The sequence below is a fragment of the Marmota marmota genome, unplaced genomic scaffold, assembly GCF_001458135.2.
Source record: "Marmota marmota marmota unplaced genomic scaffold, marMar, whole genome shotgun sequence".
Taxonomy (NCBI): Eukaryota; Metazoa; Chordata; class Mammalia; order Rodentia; family Sciuridae; genus Marmota; species Marmota marmota.
This window is the reverse complement of record NW_026000171.1, coordinates 8,749,922-8,767,406: the sequence shown is the minus strand read 5'-3', so window position 1 is coordinate 8,767,406 and position 17,485 is coordinate 8,749,922. Positions and strand designations below refer to the sequence as shown.

General features: G+C 43.8%; 1 protein-coding gene across 2 annotated transcripts; it reads left to right on the top strand.

Moving 5' to 3' along the window:
- Hdhd5 (haloacid dehalogenase like hydrolase domain containing 5) lies at positions 1-17,167 on the top strand. 2 transcript variants are annotated; one of them, XM_048787716.1, is made up of 8 exons: positions 1-152; positions 7,212-7,415; positions 8,781-8,893; positions 10,486-10,595; positions 11,965-12,045; positions 13,727-13,901; positions 16,044-16,232; positions 16,412-17,167. In XM_048787716.1, the coding sequence occupies exons 3-8, from the start codon at positions 8,817-8,819 to the stop codon at positions 16,743-16,745; spliced, it is 966 nt and encodes a 321-aa protein (XP_048643673.1). In that variant the 5' UTR covers positions 1-152; positions 7,212-7,415; positions 8,781-8,816; the 3' UTR covers positions 16,746-17,167. The 2 variants fall into 2 exon arrangements, with proteins under 2 accessions (XP_048643673.1, XP_015356112.2); XM_015500626.2 differs by having other exon boundaries at positions 3-152; positions 10,486-10,579; positions 12,012-12,045.
- Positions 17,168-17,485: the final 318 nt, after the last annotated feature.

The following is a 17,485-nucleotide window of genomic DNA, read 5'->3' as shown; positions in this document are numbered from 1 at the left end:
TTTGCCAGGCATCATTCTAAGTACCTAACAGTTATTAAATTCATATAATCTTTGTAACAACTCTGTAAGGTAAGCTATTGTTATTCCCATTTTACAGATGGAGAAACTGAGACACAGAGAGGTTAAGCAACTTGCCCAAGGGCACACAGCTGGTAAGTGGCAGTATCTGAAAAATCAGGTAGTGTGGTGCTAGAGTCCAAGCTCTTAACAATGTTACCATTGTTATTTTACTTAGACAAGGTCACAGAGCTAGAAGTAGCCAAGCTAGAAGTATGGAATGTGTTGATAAAAGGACTTTGTAAATCATAATGATAAAAATATAAGGAGATCTTCCCATAATTTATAGTTAATTGTATTGGATCTAGCATCTTTGCAGGTCCTGAGATATCTCCAAGTGACTTTGTTGGTAAAAGTAAACAAAGGGAAGAAAGGGATGTAGCATAGCATCGAATTTATGAGTATTAGCTTTAGAATCAATCCTGCTGGGCAGTGTAGTGGTGCACACTTGTATCCCAGTGACTCTGGGAGATTGAGGCAGGAGGATCCTAAGTTCAAGGCCAGCCCCAGCCATTTGGTGAGACCTGCCTTAAAAATAAATTAATTAATTAATTAAAAAGAGCTGGTGATGTAATTCATTGGTCAAGTACCCCTAGATTCAATCCCCATATTGGGGTTGTGGGGTGGGGAAGGAATCCTTCCTGCACTGTTTATTAACTATTTAGCTTAAGGCAAATTACTTGGTGTTCTAAGTATCATCAGGAGGTGTCAGTAAGTGTCTATGTAATGGGAATAGTACTTACCATGCAGTGGTTTGTTTTTTTGTTGTTGTTGGATTTTTTTTTTTTTTTTTTTTTTTTTTTTTNCGGCACTGGGGATTGAACCCAGGGGTGCTCTACCACTGAGCTACATCTCAACATCTCAACCCCAGCTCTTTTTTTTTTTTTTTCATTCAGGAACTTGCTAATTTGCCAAGACTGACGTCAAATTTGCAGTCCTCCTACCTTATTTTTCTGAATGGCTGGGATTATAGGCCTGCCCCACTATGTCTGAGTCACTAACTCTTCCCTCTGGAAGGGATAGGGTGATCAGGAAGAACCTAATGGGAAAAGTCTGTCTTAGTTCTCTCTAGTCTTTCGTCCTTTGGGTCATTCAACATGCAGTCAACCTTTCTTGGGTACCTTCTAGGGTATAAGCACTATATCCAGGGGTGGTAGAAGGGCAGACCAGATCCCCCCTTTGTTCAGACCCATGTAGTGATTCTCTTTGAGAAGGATAAGAAAAGTAGTTGTAGTAGTAAGGATTTCCATTGTCTGAAAAGAACAATGGTTCCTTTTCCCAGAAAAAGTATGCACATAGAGTTTTAAGGGGGTTTACCTTGAAATCTATTCACTGGCCCCAAGTTAGGATCCCATTTTGGTAAAATTTGTCAGATTGCAGGGAGCCTGAGGGCTGTTGGGTGTGTGAATATATACTGAGTGTAGAGAAGACCTGGAATGCATAGCTGGGGATGGCAGGAGATAAGGGAAGCAGCATTTTCCGGACAAAAAGAAACCTCCTTGAACCCCTTGCGTGCTCTTAGGTGCTACCCTTGATCAGTGCACAGAGTCGTGATTTAGCTGCTACTTCATTTTGAAGTGGAATCCTGAATCCACACTTATGAACAGGGTGATCCTTGTCTCATTCTTGCTGAAGTTGTTTTTTTTTTTTTTTTAATGCTGGGGATTGATCTTAGGGACTCACACATAGTAGGCTCTGCTAGCTGAGCTTCGTCCCCAGCCCTGAAATTGATTTTTGTTCGTCTAGTCAGATTCTTCAGTGACTACATATTAAGCACCCTGTATACCCTAAGCACATTTTGCTAGGAAATGCCATTTGGAGATAATGACACTTCCTTAAAGTGATGGTACACATAGTTGGGCATGGTGGTGCATGTCTATAATCCCAGCAACTCAGGAGGCTGAGGGAGGAGGATCATGAGTTCAAGGCCAGCTCTAGAAATGTAGCAAGACCCTGTCTCAAACTAAAAATAAAAAATTTAAAGAGCTGGGGTTGTAGCTCAGTGGTAAATAGCCCCTGGGTTTAGTCCCCAGTACCCGTCCCACATCTGTCTCCCATCCCCCAAAAAGTGATGGTACAGTGAATGAATAAAACTGCCATTGTTGTGTGTCTGGTTTGGTGTCTCCTACTGTAAGTCTCCTGGGCTGGAGCACAAATAAGATCAGTCTTTGAGACTTTGGGTACTGTTTAGGCATTTGTTGCATGGCACAAGGGTCTTCATTTCTCTCTGGCAGCTGTTTTCTGGTGTCACAGGTGCCATTAATTTGAGTTACTACCTCCTGTTTTTTAGTGTCCCTGCCTCCAGCTTGGTGTTGGAGCTGTCCTTGTCCAAGTCTGGGAGGTTCTTCATGTGCTAGCATAGAGGAGCTAAAGGCGGCTCCTCTAGGTGTCACCCGCTCAGTGGGAGGGGGACAGGATCATTACTTTGCAGTTACTCCTCTTCCTATTTTACTTGACCCAGAAATGTGTCCTTAGACCTTCTTGACCTCAAATCCTCTTGATTTTCCTCTCACCCTGCCTGCTGCTCCTCAGTCTTTTGCTGGCAGCATTTACATGGTCTGTCTTTAAATGACATTTTTCTTCCTAGTTCCCTGAGAGCAGAGACTGTCCCCATTTGCATCTCCAGGACATTCTTTCCAGTGCTGATATTTTCACACCTGTCCCACAAGTCCAGAGTAGAAGTATCTTTTGTTTTCTTCCAACTTCCCTGCTTCTCCTTGATTTCAATGAGACATCAGCATCAGCAGATTAGTATCCATTCTTCCAGGTTCTTAACGCACCCCCCCACCCCCCCACACCCCCGCCAAAAAAAGGCATTGGGGTTCCTGCGCTCCTCCCTGTGGCCCTGCATCTGAATGGCTAACAAGTGGCTGCTCTAAGTCCTATGCAGGATCTGCCTGTTCTTTCCATTTAAAGCCACCATCTGTCTTAGATTGCAGTTGATCCCGACTGGCCTCCACCCACTGCATTCCCTCTAGTCCATTCAACCCGTTTTCTCTGCAACCAAAATTTTTCTACAACATAGGTCTGATGACGTCACTTTCCTGTTTTAGAGTTCTTAAATTGGCCTAGGAGACCTGTGATGGCCAATCCTTCCAGCTCCTATTGGTTAGGTACCCCTGGAGCAGGCTCTCCATTTTTTGGTACTGGGGATTGAACCCAGGGTACTTNGCAGGCTTCCTTTAACCTAACATCATCCCTTCTCTCTCTCTCTCTCTCTCTTTTTTTTTTTTTTGTACTAGTGATTGAACCCAGGAGTGCTTAACCACTGAGCCACATCCCCACCCCTTTTTTGTATTTTATTTAGAGAGACAGGGTCTTATTGTGTTGCTTAGGGCCTGGCCTGAGGCTGGCTTTGAATTCGTGATCCTCCTGCTTCAGCCTCCTGAGCCACTGGGATTACAAGCATGCGCCACAATGCCTGGCTCCTCTCATCTATTTTGTTGTAGTTGGGCACAATATTTTATTTATTTATATCTGGTGCTGAGGATTGAACCCAGGGCCTCACACATGCTAGGCAAGCACCCTACAGCTGAGCCACAACCCCAGCCCCTCCCCTCATCTCTCTCTCTTTTTTTTTTTAAGTAATTTTATTTTTTTTGAGAATTTTAATATTTACTTTTTAGTTTTCGGCGGACACAACATCTTTGTTTGTATGTGGTGCTGAGGATCGAACCCGGGTGCACGCATGCCAGGCGCTTGAGCCACATCCCCCGCCCCTTCCCCTCATCTCTTAAAGTAACATTCAGGGTTGACTGTTCTGTGGTTCCTTGTCTCAGCATTTTATCCACTGAACTGTAGGTAGGGACCTTGTCTATGCTCCTCTCTTGCATATCTAATCTGGTGTCCATGGGGCTTGGAGTTCAGGCTCTAGGAGAGTTTTGTTATATGCATGCATTTATTTAACTCTCTCATTGCCTACTTCAGTATTACCATCTAAGAAACTACCTGTGTTTAATTCTTATTTACTCAGAACTTAAAGCTTATTTGCATTTGCAAAATGCTGCAGTTTTTTTAAAATATTCATTTTTTAGTTATATATAGACACAATATCTTTATTTTATTTTTTATGTGGTGCTGAGGATTGAACCTAGTGCCTCACGCATGGTAGGCGAGTGCTCTACCTCTGAGCCACAACCCCAGCTCCAAAATGCTGCAGTTTTATTGGTTTGTTTTCTAGACTCATTTGTTCTGTCACTCCAGCTGGGAAATCGGGACTAGAAGACTAGATATCTGTGATTTTAGTTGCTTTTCACAGACTGAGTCCTGTACATAGAGTACATGCATGCTGTAGAATGGCATGACATAGCTGACAGCAACAAAAGAAAAGTAGCAGATAGGTTAGACATTTTAGACAATTGAAAACATCCATGTGTTAGTAGGCATTTTATAAAATAAGAAATGGAATGCATTTTCAAAAAAGAAAATATTCAACCTCATGAGTCCAGAAAATGCAGATGGAGATGAGGAACTATTTTTTTTTTTATATTTAGAATAAAAAATGTCATCATTAACTGATACACGTGAAAATCGATATTGTAAGGATGAAGTGTGTTGTCAGTGGCCATGTAAGTTGATAAGTGTTTTTGGAGAACAGTTTGTCAGTAGGTGTTACATAATTACAGTGTTTGTACTCTTCAATTTATTACTCCTGCTTTAAAGATTTACCCTAGCTAGGCGCAGTAGCACACGCCTGTGATCCCAGCAACTCTGGAGGCTGAGGCAGGGGGATCATAGGTTCAAAGCCAGTTTCAGCAAGTAGTGAGACCATTAGCAACTTAGTGAGATCCTGTCTGAAAAATAAATAGAGCTGGGGTTAAGTGACCTTGGGTTCAATTCCTGGTACAAAAAAAAAAAAAGAATGTATCCTAAAAAGGGCTTGGGCTTGGGCTTGGGTGTAGCTTAGTAGTAAAGTACTTGCCTGGCATGAGCAAGGCCTTGGGTTCCATCCCCAGCACTGGGGGAAAAATGATTGGTGGGGGGTGGATATAATGTTAGTGGGTTATTCACTCAGATGTTATGTAGCTAGAAATGATGTCTAGAAAGTAGAGTTAAGTGTACTGATATGGAAAGATAGCTAAGAGATACCAGCTTAAAAAAGGCAAGATGAGCAGGATATGGTGGCACACACCTGTAATGCCTTGCCAATTTAGTGAGACCAATTTAGTGAGACCCTGTCTCAAAATGGAAAAAGGGGAGCTGGGCATGGTGGTGTACCCCTGGAATCTCAGTGGCTCAGGAGGGTGAGGCAGAGAAAAAAGGAAAGAAAAGTAAGATGGAAAACAAAGTGCAGTGTGATTTCATTTGTGTCTAGGCATGCACAAGTACACATGCATGGGTATATGTAGCTAACGTGTAAAAGATGTATGTGCTATGTAATCCATAGATGGTCTCTGAAAGATACACAAGAGAGGGAAGAGAACCAGGTAGAAGAAGGAGACAATAAACTTTTACAGCATTTCTGTATTGTCTGTATCCATTGAGTTGTTTCATTTGTTTAACTTTGTATGTGATAAAAAATTTCTGATAAAATAAAATTTTAAATGATGCTTATGAAGGCTGTTATAACTAGTAAAAATATTTATAATATATTAAGCAAAAAGAACAAGATGCAAAGTTACACATATATAATTGCAATTTATGTCTCTAGCTATAGGACTGACAATAAGTAAGGGACAATCTGGGCATGGTGATGCATGCCTGTAATCCCAGCGACTCGAGGTTGAGGCAGAAGGATCGCAAATTCAAAGCCAGCTTCAGCAATGAGGAGGTGCTAAGCAACTCAGTGAGACCCTGTTTCTAAATAAAATACAAAATAGGCTGGGGATGTGACTTAGTGGTTGTGCCCCTGAGTTCAATCCCCAGTGCCAAAAAAAAAAAAAAAAGGAAAGAAAAAGAAAAGGACAAAAAAAAAGACAGGGATATGGTGTTTTGTTTTGTTTTATTTTTTGTGATACTGGGATTTAACCAAGGGCTGCTTTACCACTGACCTATGCCCCCCAGACATTTTTTTTTTTAATTTTTATTTTATTTTGACACAGGGTCTTGCTGAGTTGCCAAGGCTGGCCCTGCACTTGAAATCTTGCCTCAGTTGCTCAGCCACTGCTCCCTAGAAATGTATGAATTGGTTACGTTAAAGTGCTAGAATTATATTTTCTTTGAATTCCTCTATTTTCTAATTTAAAAGTTGTTTTATATTAATTATGCAGAAATTTTTTTTTTCAATATTGGGGATAGAACCTAGGAGGACTCTACCACTGAACTACATTCCCAGCCATTGTATTCTTTTATTTGTTTTACTTAGGTAAGTAAATATATTGGATCTTGGGGATTTAACCCAGGGGCAATTTACCACTGAGCTGCATCTCCAGCCCTTTTTTTTTTTTTTTAAAAGATTTATTTTTTTAGTTGTAGTTGGGCACAATACCTTTATTGTATTTATCCATTTTCACGTGGCGCTGAGGATCGAACCCAGGGCCTTGCACATACTAGGCGAGCGCTCTACCACTGAGCCACAACCCCAGCCCCTCCAGCCCTTTTTTAATTTTTTTATTTTGAGATGATTTATTTTTATTTTATTTTGAGTTGATTAGGGCCTCCCTAAATTGCTGAGGTTGACCTTGAGCTTGGGATCCTGTGTCTCAGCCACCTGAGCCACTGAAATTATAGGCATGTACCACTGCACCTGGCTCTTTTATTTTTTATTTTGAAATTAGTCTTGCTAAGTTATCCAAACTGGTCTTGAACTGAGATCCTCCTGCTTCAACCTCCAGTGTTGCTGGGATTACAAGTGTATGCCACTTCACTTGCTGCAAAAAGTAATTAAAATATTTATGTGCTTAAAAAAAAGCCACAAAAAAAAGGAATGATTGTTATAATTAGATTTAGCTAATCAGAAATCCCATGCCTGGCATAGGTCAGTTGTAGAGTGCTTGTTTAACATGCACAAGGCTCTGGGTTTGAAATAGAAAAAAAAATTTTTTTTTTCTTTGTGTTGTAGTTTTTTTTTTTTCCTTGTGATGTAGTTGTTCAAGGGCTCTGAGTGACTGACCTGGGATGACATTGAGCCTCTCTGTAAGGGTTGTTTCTTTTTCCTTCCTCCCCTTCTGCTTCTTGACTCCTGTGGTGATAATTCTCCTTTCTTTTCTCTGCAGAGCCCACCCACTTTTGGGTTCCTATTGGACATCGATGGAGTGCTGGTGCGGGGTCATAGAGTGATCCCTGCTGCTCTAGAAGCGTTCCGCAGGCTGGTGAACTCCCAGGGGCAGCTGCGGGTGCCTGTGGTTTTTGTCACAAATGCTGGGAACATCTTACAACATAGCAAAGCCCAGGAGCTGTCTGCCCTGCTGGGGTGCAAGGTAAAGCAGTAGCAGCCAAGGCGTGGAAGCCAAGGACTGTGTTCCTAATGGTCCTGATGGGTTCCTAATGGAACCCCACTCTGGCATTATGTCCCTTTCCCTGGGTTGGGGTACAGGGTCAATAAACCTAGTTAATGGCCAGTTGGGTGAGTGGAAATCTTTCAATCCTATGCGAAAATAACTTGAAGTTTTCCTTGCCTCATGAGTAAAGACTCATTAGCTCCTTTACATACATACACACCACATACATGGTGAATGAGCACCAAAATCTTGCCTTTGTAGTTGGCAGTTTTAGTTTATCCTCTTTGTATCCAATTTTCCCCCCTTTGGCGCATCAGGGTTCTCTTACAGTTTTAGCTGCTAGAAGGCAAGGATCACATTTGTCTAAAACTCCACGTGCCAGGAGGGAGTGTGTAGTAACAGCCCTTGTTTTTCAGAAATAAGAGGTGGACTGGACTCAGTGGTAGAATGAGCATTTGCTTCCAAAAGTATTCTGTCTTCACTCACTAGTGATTCCATGCTCCATCCTGACATGGACACAATCTTGTGTGTTGAGGATGAATTCAGGGGCTGGGGTGTCGCTTAGTGATAGCTACTTGCCTAGCGAGTGTGAGGCCCTGGGTTCAAGTCCCAGCATTGAATAAAATATGGTGGCGGTGGTGGTGGTGATGGTGAATTTAGTTTTTGGAAGGAATCCTTTGGAACCAAGGCACTAACAAAAGTGGCTGATTGGTTGGGTGACACTACTTGAGATTGAACACAGAGGTAAAGGAAAAAAACTGGTTCCCTTATGGGGTTTTCAGAGAGGGTTTCAAAAGTGTTCTCAATAAAGGCTGCAGTAAAGGTTAGTTTAAATATTAAAAAAGGTTAGTTTAAATATTAAAAAGCCAAGTCTTAGGCTGGGGGCATGACTCAGTGGTAGAATGCTTGCCTAGCATGTACAGGACCCTGGGTTCAATCCTCTACACAAAGTCTTTTAGTAGAACCAAAAACAAAAAGTCAAAGTCTAGGGTAGATTTTTGTGATAGTGACAAAGAGCATCTGAGCAAACCTGTGGTTTCCTAGAGTGGGATTGTGAAATCTAAAGGGGTGACAGGGAGTAGAGCCCAACAGAATTGGTGAGTGGTCAGACCTCACATTTGATGACTTTTTTGTTGTATCTGGTGTATCAGAAGCCAAATTAGGCAGATTCCTTTTATGACTGTTTGGGTAAGTTTTAGAAGTGTCAGGTGCCAAACAGGGCTTTTCCACCTTTCATTTCCTGGACAATTTTTTCCTTCCCAGGTAAAAGAATCTGCTACCTATGTCTCCATTATTTTCCCTCAACTATATGTCTTCCTCTGCTCTCCTTTCCTGTCCCTACAGGTGGATCCAGACCAAGTCATTCTTTCTCACAGCCCCATGAAGCTCTTCTCCCAGTACCATGACAAGCGGATGCTAGTGTCTGGGCAGGGACCTGTGATGGAGAATGCTCAAGCGTATCCTTTTGCTCTAATTGGAGAGGGGTTTGCCTCCCTCAGCCAAGTGGGAACGATAGTGAGGAGTGCTGGGTTCAGGATGCCAGGGTACACAGGCAGTATGGTAGCCTCTCAGGGAGTGAGAACAAGTTCTATGTATGGTCAGTCTTCATGCCTGGCAGTTCTTGAAAGGCAGTCTACATAATCAGAATCTTCTGCAAAGTTCAAACTACAGAGTCCTGGGCCTTACCCCTGGATGAGGAGTCTTACTTCACTAGGTTGAAGGTCAGATTCTGGAATTTTATTTGTGTATTTACTTTTATCCTGGAGATTGAACCTAGGGCCTTGAGTATGTTAGGTAAATGCTATACCACTGAGTTACATCCCTAGCCCAGGAATATGTACTTTAAAAAACCAAATAGCTCTCTGGGTTATTCTATAACTAGGTTTGGGAAGCATGGCCTGGCTCTCTTCCTTGGATGCTCAGCTAGAAGAGGATGTGGTTACTGTCCTCAAGCAGCTGCTTCATTTATTCTGGGTCTTCTGGGTATCACGCTGTGCTATGTGCTCTAGAGGGAAAAGGGGACCAAGGCAAAGAAATTGGGATTGTGACTTAATCAAAGGGTTTGTACTTGAGGCAAAAATAACACATCCATGAACAGCAAAGGAATATTTTAAATGGCATATGACATGTTGGAAGTGTAGCTCAGTGGTGGAGCACTTGCCTAGCTTGTGTAAGGCCTTACATTTGAGTTCCAGCATCACACACACACACATACACACACACACACACACACGTTGGCATATGACTGAAGGCTGCAAAGAGTGGGATGGGTTTTTAGGTGTCACGGCATCAAAGGGAAGGGACTGTCCCTGCAGCTGGAATGACAGTGACCGTGGCTTCATGGAGCATTAGGGCTTTGCCCAGGAGGTAGTTAGGATTTCCCAGCTATGATAGGTAAGAGGTTAGAATGGAATGGGGTGAGGAAGAAGAGGGAACAGGAAGAGGGGACCTGGGGTAGGAAACCTTGGGAGCAAACTCGGGGCAGAGGGGGAGTTAATGCAGGCAATATTGCTGATGGGATAACCTGATGAAGTTGTCATTTTGGGGAAAATGATTTCAAGAGTCACTTGAAACCATGTCCAGTTAAGACTAAGTTGGAACTAAGAATGGGAAGATGGAGGCAGGTCTTGAAGGAGATAATGCTGGAGCTGACTTAGCTTATCTAAGACTATGCCTGGCTCCCTAGACCTCTGTATCTCCTCTGAATGCAGCATTTCTGGCAGCGCTGTTCTTACAGCGCTGTTTGTGTGGGCTCTGAGTATGTGTAAGCTCCTTGAGGACAGAGATTTATATCCCTTTCACCTGGGGTGTGACCTGGCACCTCGAATGTGCCCAGTGGCTGTTGAGTGATTGCCCTGGCATTACTCACCTCCAACCACTTTGCCAGTATCCTCACAGCCTGCCTGCTGGCACCTGCAGGATTTATGACAAGAATGCCTGTGTGGTGTGATCAAGACTGGATCTGGGTTCTGCTCACTTGTGATCTGATGCATTCTGAAAGGCATCTTCCCTAGAACTGTCCAGCTTTGCTTTCCTGATCTTGCTCCAGACTGGGCTTCCAGAATGTTGTTACTGTGGATGAGCTGCGGATGGCCTTCCCAGTTCTGGACATGGTGGATCTTGAGCGACGGCCGAAGACCACGGTAATAAGGAATACAGGTTGGGTCATTTCACCCTCTGAAACACTCCCAGAGTCTCAATGTTCAGTTCTATCCTGTTCCCTGTGTTGGCTTCTCTCACTGACCTCACTGCCTTCCTGCTGAGAACCGCAGTTTGTTCCTGCTTCTGCACTATGGCCTCCTTGGAGGTAGCATCTGGCTTCCTTAAAGTTCCCTGGAGAGATGAGAGTGTCCCAGAGAAGCAGAAGGAGCCAAACCCTGACCTTTCTGCATTGTTTGTAATTAGCTGGGATCCCCATTCCTAGCCTTAGCATCTCCTCCACCAATAGTTTTGTATTTACTAATAGGCTTTCCCAGTGTTGCTGGGAGAATCATTAACCTCTGTTAAATCACTCAACTGCTATTCCTTTATCCTGAAACATGGTACAGAGTTGTCTTTGTGAGGAGCAGATTGCTCATGAAACACTGGCAATCCTGCTTATCCAGCCATGTGCCTTTGGGTTTGTCTCATACTCAAACACTGGCTTGATTTCTTTCTTTCTTCTTTTCACTCTCCACTCCTGCAGTGCTGGGGATTAAACCCAGGGCCATGTGCATGCTAGGCAAGTACTCTACTCCTGAGCCCATAATTTCCTGTCTCTTGTGATCCAGGCTTCTCAGTGATCCTCTCCAATATGGCTTCCTGTCTCTTGACTCACTTTCTCATGTGAACTTTATATATATCACATAATTTATGTCTGAAGTCACACCATTCTCAAAATTAGATGAAATTCAGTTAAAAGCACTTTTATTTATTTATTTATAAGTCCTTCTTCCAGAGTTTTCTAACACTCTAGACACTTCCTCCCCTTGGAGAATTTTCTCCTTGAACCATGCCGATTCTGTGGAGACCCAGAATATAGAGTGAGGACAGATCTCAGAGTATCTTAGAGCCTGAGTCCCACAGAAGGGAAGTAACTCACTCCTGGTCACATAGCTCTTTGGTGGCAGAGCAATGGTCTGTGGAAGGAATGGACTCCAAGAGCTTGGTAAAGTGAAAGATCCTGCCTCCCAAACTGACCTCAAGACAATGGTCTGCCATGACCTGAAGGCTCCTTTTTCTCCATGGGCTGCCTTTGTCTTTAGCTACCTGGTTCTAGAGTGTCTTGCCTGGCCCCTGTCTTGCTTCCTATTCTAGCTGGGGAAAGATGGCTGACCACCCCTCCTCCTCACTGACTTCATTTGTGGTATTCTTCAGCTTGTGCTGGGACCAACCTGGTCGTCATCTTTTCTCCTTTTTCTGCGAATCTTCTTCCTTAGTCGTGTGCCGCTTTTCCTTGGCTTGGGCTGCACTGTGGGAAGGCCTCTGATCTGTGTGCAATGTGTCATTCCTCTCACCCACCCCTAAAGACTGGTGTGTGATTCTCCAGGAGTGGCAAGTGACTGTTGGTTGATGGGCCTCTTTGTCTCTTGGCAGCCCCTTCTGAGGAATGACTTCCCGGCCATTGAAGGTAAAAGAGGTCCTCCTCCCAAGTGGGTGTGGGGTCTTTTTCTTTCTCCTATCAGGACCTCAGGCTATTTTACTGTGACTGTTTACTTTCAGCCTGCTGTAGTGACAGGAAGGCATTGGGCAACAGGGCACCTGGGTTCTGGTCCTGGATCTACCATTCCTTACCTCTGAGACTTCTGTTAATTTTTCCTTCCTCATGCCACTCACTTTATGCTGAAAAATTGTAAGCTTAGAGAGTGTTAGAGTGCAGAGGCACCCAGAGGCAATCTGGTCCACTGTTTCTCAGTTCTTCCGTTGTATAGGAAAAATTTTGGAACATTCCCTTTGGAATCCTGAAATTAAAATCACAGATAATTTAACTGTCATATACATATATTAAATATTAGTTAAGTTTATTATAAAGCCCTAAATGTAATAGGGGAAAATAAAAGGAAAACATTTTAGTAACAAGATTGTAATGCATTTCAATATTAATATTATTATCCAAGAAGTAAAATGCTTGCACTAAACATAGAGTCATGTGAGTGTTCTAGCTACAGATGCAGACTGATGTAAGAGTATTGATAGGTGTGAAATATATAGGTGTGTCATTGGGGCAGCCTTGACATTGGTGATTTTCCAAAGTAGAGAATAGCTCTTGATAAAGTTGTATTTTTACACGATAATTATATTTTTGGAAATAGCAGTATTTATTAAAACAGTACGAAAATACTTTATGATTATTTGTAAAATGGAATTGGCTCTTTTACCTGTGAACAAGTTGTTCACTTCCATGAATATCAGGTGGGACATTTGGATGCTATTAGGACTCTACTCCTGAGCCCATGATTTATTAGGACGTGGGACAATTTAATTGTGTAGGACTATCTTCATCTGCTAAGTATGTCACTGTGACAAAATATATGCTCCAATTTTATTTTGCTGAACCCAGGGCTTCACATATGCTAGGCAAGCACTCTACCACTGAGCCACATCCCTAGCACCCATATCCTTCAATGTCTAAAACACCTCCCTCTGGAAGGTACTGCCCCTTTGAGAATCACTGGTCTTGAAGCTCCTAGCAGCACATTTACAAAGTGCTTGTTTTGGCCTGTGCTGGGTTAGGTGTTGACTATATCTCATTTTTATCCTAATAACAGCAATATAGGTAGGTGTTGCTATTCTGTAACTGAGGAAACTAAGGCTTAGAGAAAGTAAGTAACTGCCATAGTCCTATGGGCAAATTTGCAGAGTCAGGTTCGAGTTCAGGGCTCTATTAGTCCAGTCCCCTGCTCTTGGCCATTAGGTTGTTTTGCCTGCTGGGGCTCATATAGAAGGGAAAGCTGAGGGACGGAAAGCTCCCTGCAGAGTGCACTTGGGGTACGGTGTACTTGAGATTTATTGCTTTTATAAAAACCTCTTCTGTAAAGTACCAGTGGACACCAGTTAGAGAATGTTAAAGTGCAGAGGCTCCTTTCTGGGTTCTGGGCTTTGTTCACCAAGGGTGAATGGGTAAGTGGCTTGGTCAGGTCTGGTTCAGAGAACTCTGCCCTTGCCCATGTCTGTGCACTGAGGTGAAGAGCTTTGAGTGGGTGGCACCAGCTGGCCTCTGTTGCCTCCTGAAGGCTGTCTGCCTACCTGCCCATCACAAAGGGCAGATTGAGTACCCTACCCTCCTCACCTCTGTGCTTTTGCTCTTTAAGGGGTGCTCCTCCTTGGAGAGCCAATCCGCTGGGAGACAAGCCTGCAGCTGATCATGGATGTCCTCCTCAGCAATGGGAACCCTGGAACTGGACTGGCAACAGCCCCCTATCCCCATCTCCCTGTCTTGGCCAGCAACGTGGATCTTCTTTGGATGGCTGAAGCCAAGATGCCCAGGTGAGGACTGAGGGCCCTCAGTCTTGGCTCTGGCAGCCCACTGCTAGCTGCTGCCTGAGCAGTCCTGTGGGCACTTTGCCACCCACCATTCTGAAGCTCTGGGTGGTCAGAACCCGCCTAGCCAGGCCCTGTAGTTGCTATAGTAACTTGGCCTTTGGAAGGACATTCAAGGATCACTTCACATGTTAAATATTAAACTAAAAGTGCAGATTACTGGGCATGATGGTGTATTGAAATGATTTTGAACATATTATCCTGCTCTCATAATCTTTTTTTTCCCTATTTTTTATTGGTGCATTATAGTTGTACATAATGATGGGATTTGTTGTTACATTTTTGTATATGTACACAATAGAACAATATAATCTGGTTTCCTTGTCTAGGGGACAAGGACCAATTTTTGAGGTATTATTAGTGCAAATTATTTAACTGCTCCTCCTTCCTTGCCTCTGCCCAATAGCATCGGTTCTTTCACTTCTTTGTTTGCTTTTACCCTTGAGATGTAGGGGCAGGGAAGCCAGAGTTCTTCTGATGGTCACAGAGACCAGACAGTGGAGACAAAGTGGATAAGGTACATGGGTATTGAGGAAGCCCACGCTCCCTGCTCAGCCGTGATGACCTTAATATGTGCTCTGTCCTTTTCTGAGGCTGACAGGTGGCCCTTTTTCTGACCCACAAAGTGCTTGAATACAAAAACAGTTGATGCTGCTGTGCGCTGTTTGTCTGCTCTTATCTGCAAGGCCAGTCTGCCATTCACTCCCAGTGGTTGGTCAACAGGGGTGGTCAGAGCCCCTGATTGCCTCAATTCCATGACTCATAGCCCCAAAGATACAGGGATGTACGGTATAATCTGTAACTTGAGGTTTGGCATTGTCTCTAAAGTGTTATTCCTAAGGTTTGGGTGTGCTGACACTAGTTTGAGCCAGGGGTTGGTTATGTAGTTGTGAACTCAGTAACAAGGGGCAAATTTCAGTTTATGAATCAAATTCAAGATTAATTTTTCATTCAAATTATCCAGAGTTGCAATAAAATTTTCACTCAATGGTTTACAAATTAAAAACAGAATTCCTTATATAAATAAGTGACACTGAAATGTAATTAATGTGTAACATGATATCAGTTAGGATTTTGTTTTGGATGAAAACCCAAAACATATCTTAAACAAGATAGAACTTTTTTTTTTTTTTCCCTCCTCACATGAAATAAGTCATGCAGTTCAGAACCTGCATCCTGTCAGTGATCTTCTGTCTCCCTGCTGTGCCGTCCTAAGTCCTTCATTATATAATCCAAAGTGGCTGCCCAAATACCAGCCATCACATTAGCATTCCAAGCGGCAGGGAGGAGTAGAGGAGGAAGAGAACAACAACACCCCCTCTTCAATTTTAAGGATACTTAAGTTTAGCTTGGCATTTTTGTTTAAATGAACTGTTTAATGCTATTTTAGCTTTATGGCTACATCCAGCTGCAAGGGAGGCAGGGGATTTACTTTTTATACCTAGTGGCAATACGCTTAGCTGAAAGTTGATACCAAGAGAAAAGGGTCTGCACAAATCTAAAGCACACTTTATCTAAAGCACACTTTATTTATTTTTGGGTACTGGGGATTGAACCCAGGGATGCTTAACCACTGAGCCACATCCCCAGCCCCCTTTTTTTTCAAATAGTTTAAATCTTGAGACAAGGTCTTACTAAGTTGCTTAGGGCCTTGTTAACTTGCTTGCTGACAGTGACCTTGAACTTGTGATCCTCCTGTCTCAGCCTCCCAAGTTGCTGGGATTAAAGGTGTGCACCACCACATCTGGCTAAAGCAGACTTTAAACTTAGGTTTCTGGAGTCAGACCATCTGGCTTGTAATTTTAGCTCTGCCACCATGAGCACCTTCTCTCTTGTTGGGCCTCAGTTTCCTCATGGGTAAAATGAAGATAATAGTATCTAGCCCAAAGGGTATTTTCGGGTGTTAAATGTGAGATGATGTCCCCAGTGCTAGAAGAATGCTCAATTAATGTTCGCTCCTGCTAGAAATATTTTAACCTTTCTCTATCACCCTCGGGGCCCTGGAGTAAAAGGTTGGTATAGTGGGTACTGCATAGGGCCTGGCAGGTGGCCTGGAAGACTGAGCTGCTGAACCTTCTTCTTGGACAGGTTTGGCCATGGTACCTTTCTACTTTGCCTGGAAACCATCTACCAGAAAGTGACAGGCAAGGAACTGAGGTACGAGGGTCTGATGGGCAAGCCCAGCATCCTCACTTACCAGTATGCGGAAGACCTGATCAGGCAGCAGGCGGAGAGGCGGGGCTGGGCTGCCCCCATCCAGAAGCTGTATGCTGTAGGGTAAGCTCCACATCGCTGCCTCATCCCTTTCACAAATTTCCCTCCCCTTTTTCTCTGCTCTCATGGCCCTTGTTTCCCTGTATCTGAGTCACATTGTACCCACAAAGTTGTTGTCCACCTTGAGACACTGAACTTGGGTTTTCTCCTCTTTTCCTTTTCCGGTTTGGCTGCCCTGCCAGAGATAACCCTATGTCTGATGTCTACGGTGCCAACTTGTTCCACCAGTACCTACAGATGGAGAAGCGTGGCAGGGCAGAGGAACTAGTGGCTGGTGGCCTGTGGAAGCAGCGACCCTCAGCAACCCAGAGCTGCGCCTCCATCCTGGTGTGCACTGGAGTGTACAGTCCCCAGAAGCCAGGGTCCATGGGGCCTGCCCACGGAGGAGCGGAGCCTCCATTCCACGGGCACCGGGACTTCAACTTCAGTCCGGGGCTCATGGAGGCATCTCATGTTGTGAACGATGTGAATGAGGCTGTGCAGCTGGTTTTCCACCAGGAAGGCTGGACTTTGTAGTGATGGGTATTCATCAGAGGCAAGGGGGAAGGAGGGAGGGAGCTTGGGCCACAGGTGAATCCTGTTTGCTGGGTTCTGGTCAGGTCACTGGGTGTCAAGTCATGGCCTGGTTCTCTTGCCACTTTGCCTGCTGCCCCAGTGCTGAGATGTAACTGGTCAAGAACCATGGTATACTGGGGGTGCAGTCAGTGTGCATGAGCCCTGGGTTCCATCTCAAGCACTACAAAAACAAAACAATAACAACGAGAAGAAGACAGTGACTTATTTTTCCTGCTGAGCAGTAGCCACAGTAATGTACCAGGGGAGCATTTCATGTGGAACCATTGAGATTTCTGAGCCCAGTTCCCACGTGCCTCTCCTGGCAATCTGACCTCTGAATGCTCCTTTTACCTCTGTGCCTCACTTTCCTCCTCCTTTTAGTAGGGACTTCTGAAAAATGGGGAGGCAGTGGGAATAATGTGGAAGTTTCTGCAGAGCCTTCGCTCTCACTGAAGGAACCACTGTGTTTCAGCAAGGTGTGTAACTAACACATTCTAGTTTTGACTGTATTTTAGTTTATTGCCCAGAGACTTTGGGGCTTTTTTTTTTTTTTTTAATTAAAGTCATCCTAATAAATATTCATTATACCATCTCTTGTGACGCTCTGTCTGGAATGTGCTGAAGTCCTGTGGGGAATGGGGAATGGGTGAGTGGTATACACTAGTCTCTCTGGAGGCAGAGAGATCTGTGGCATTTCACTT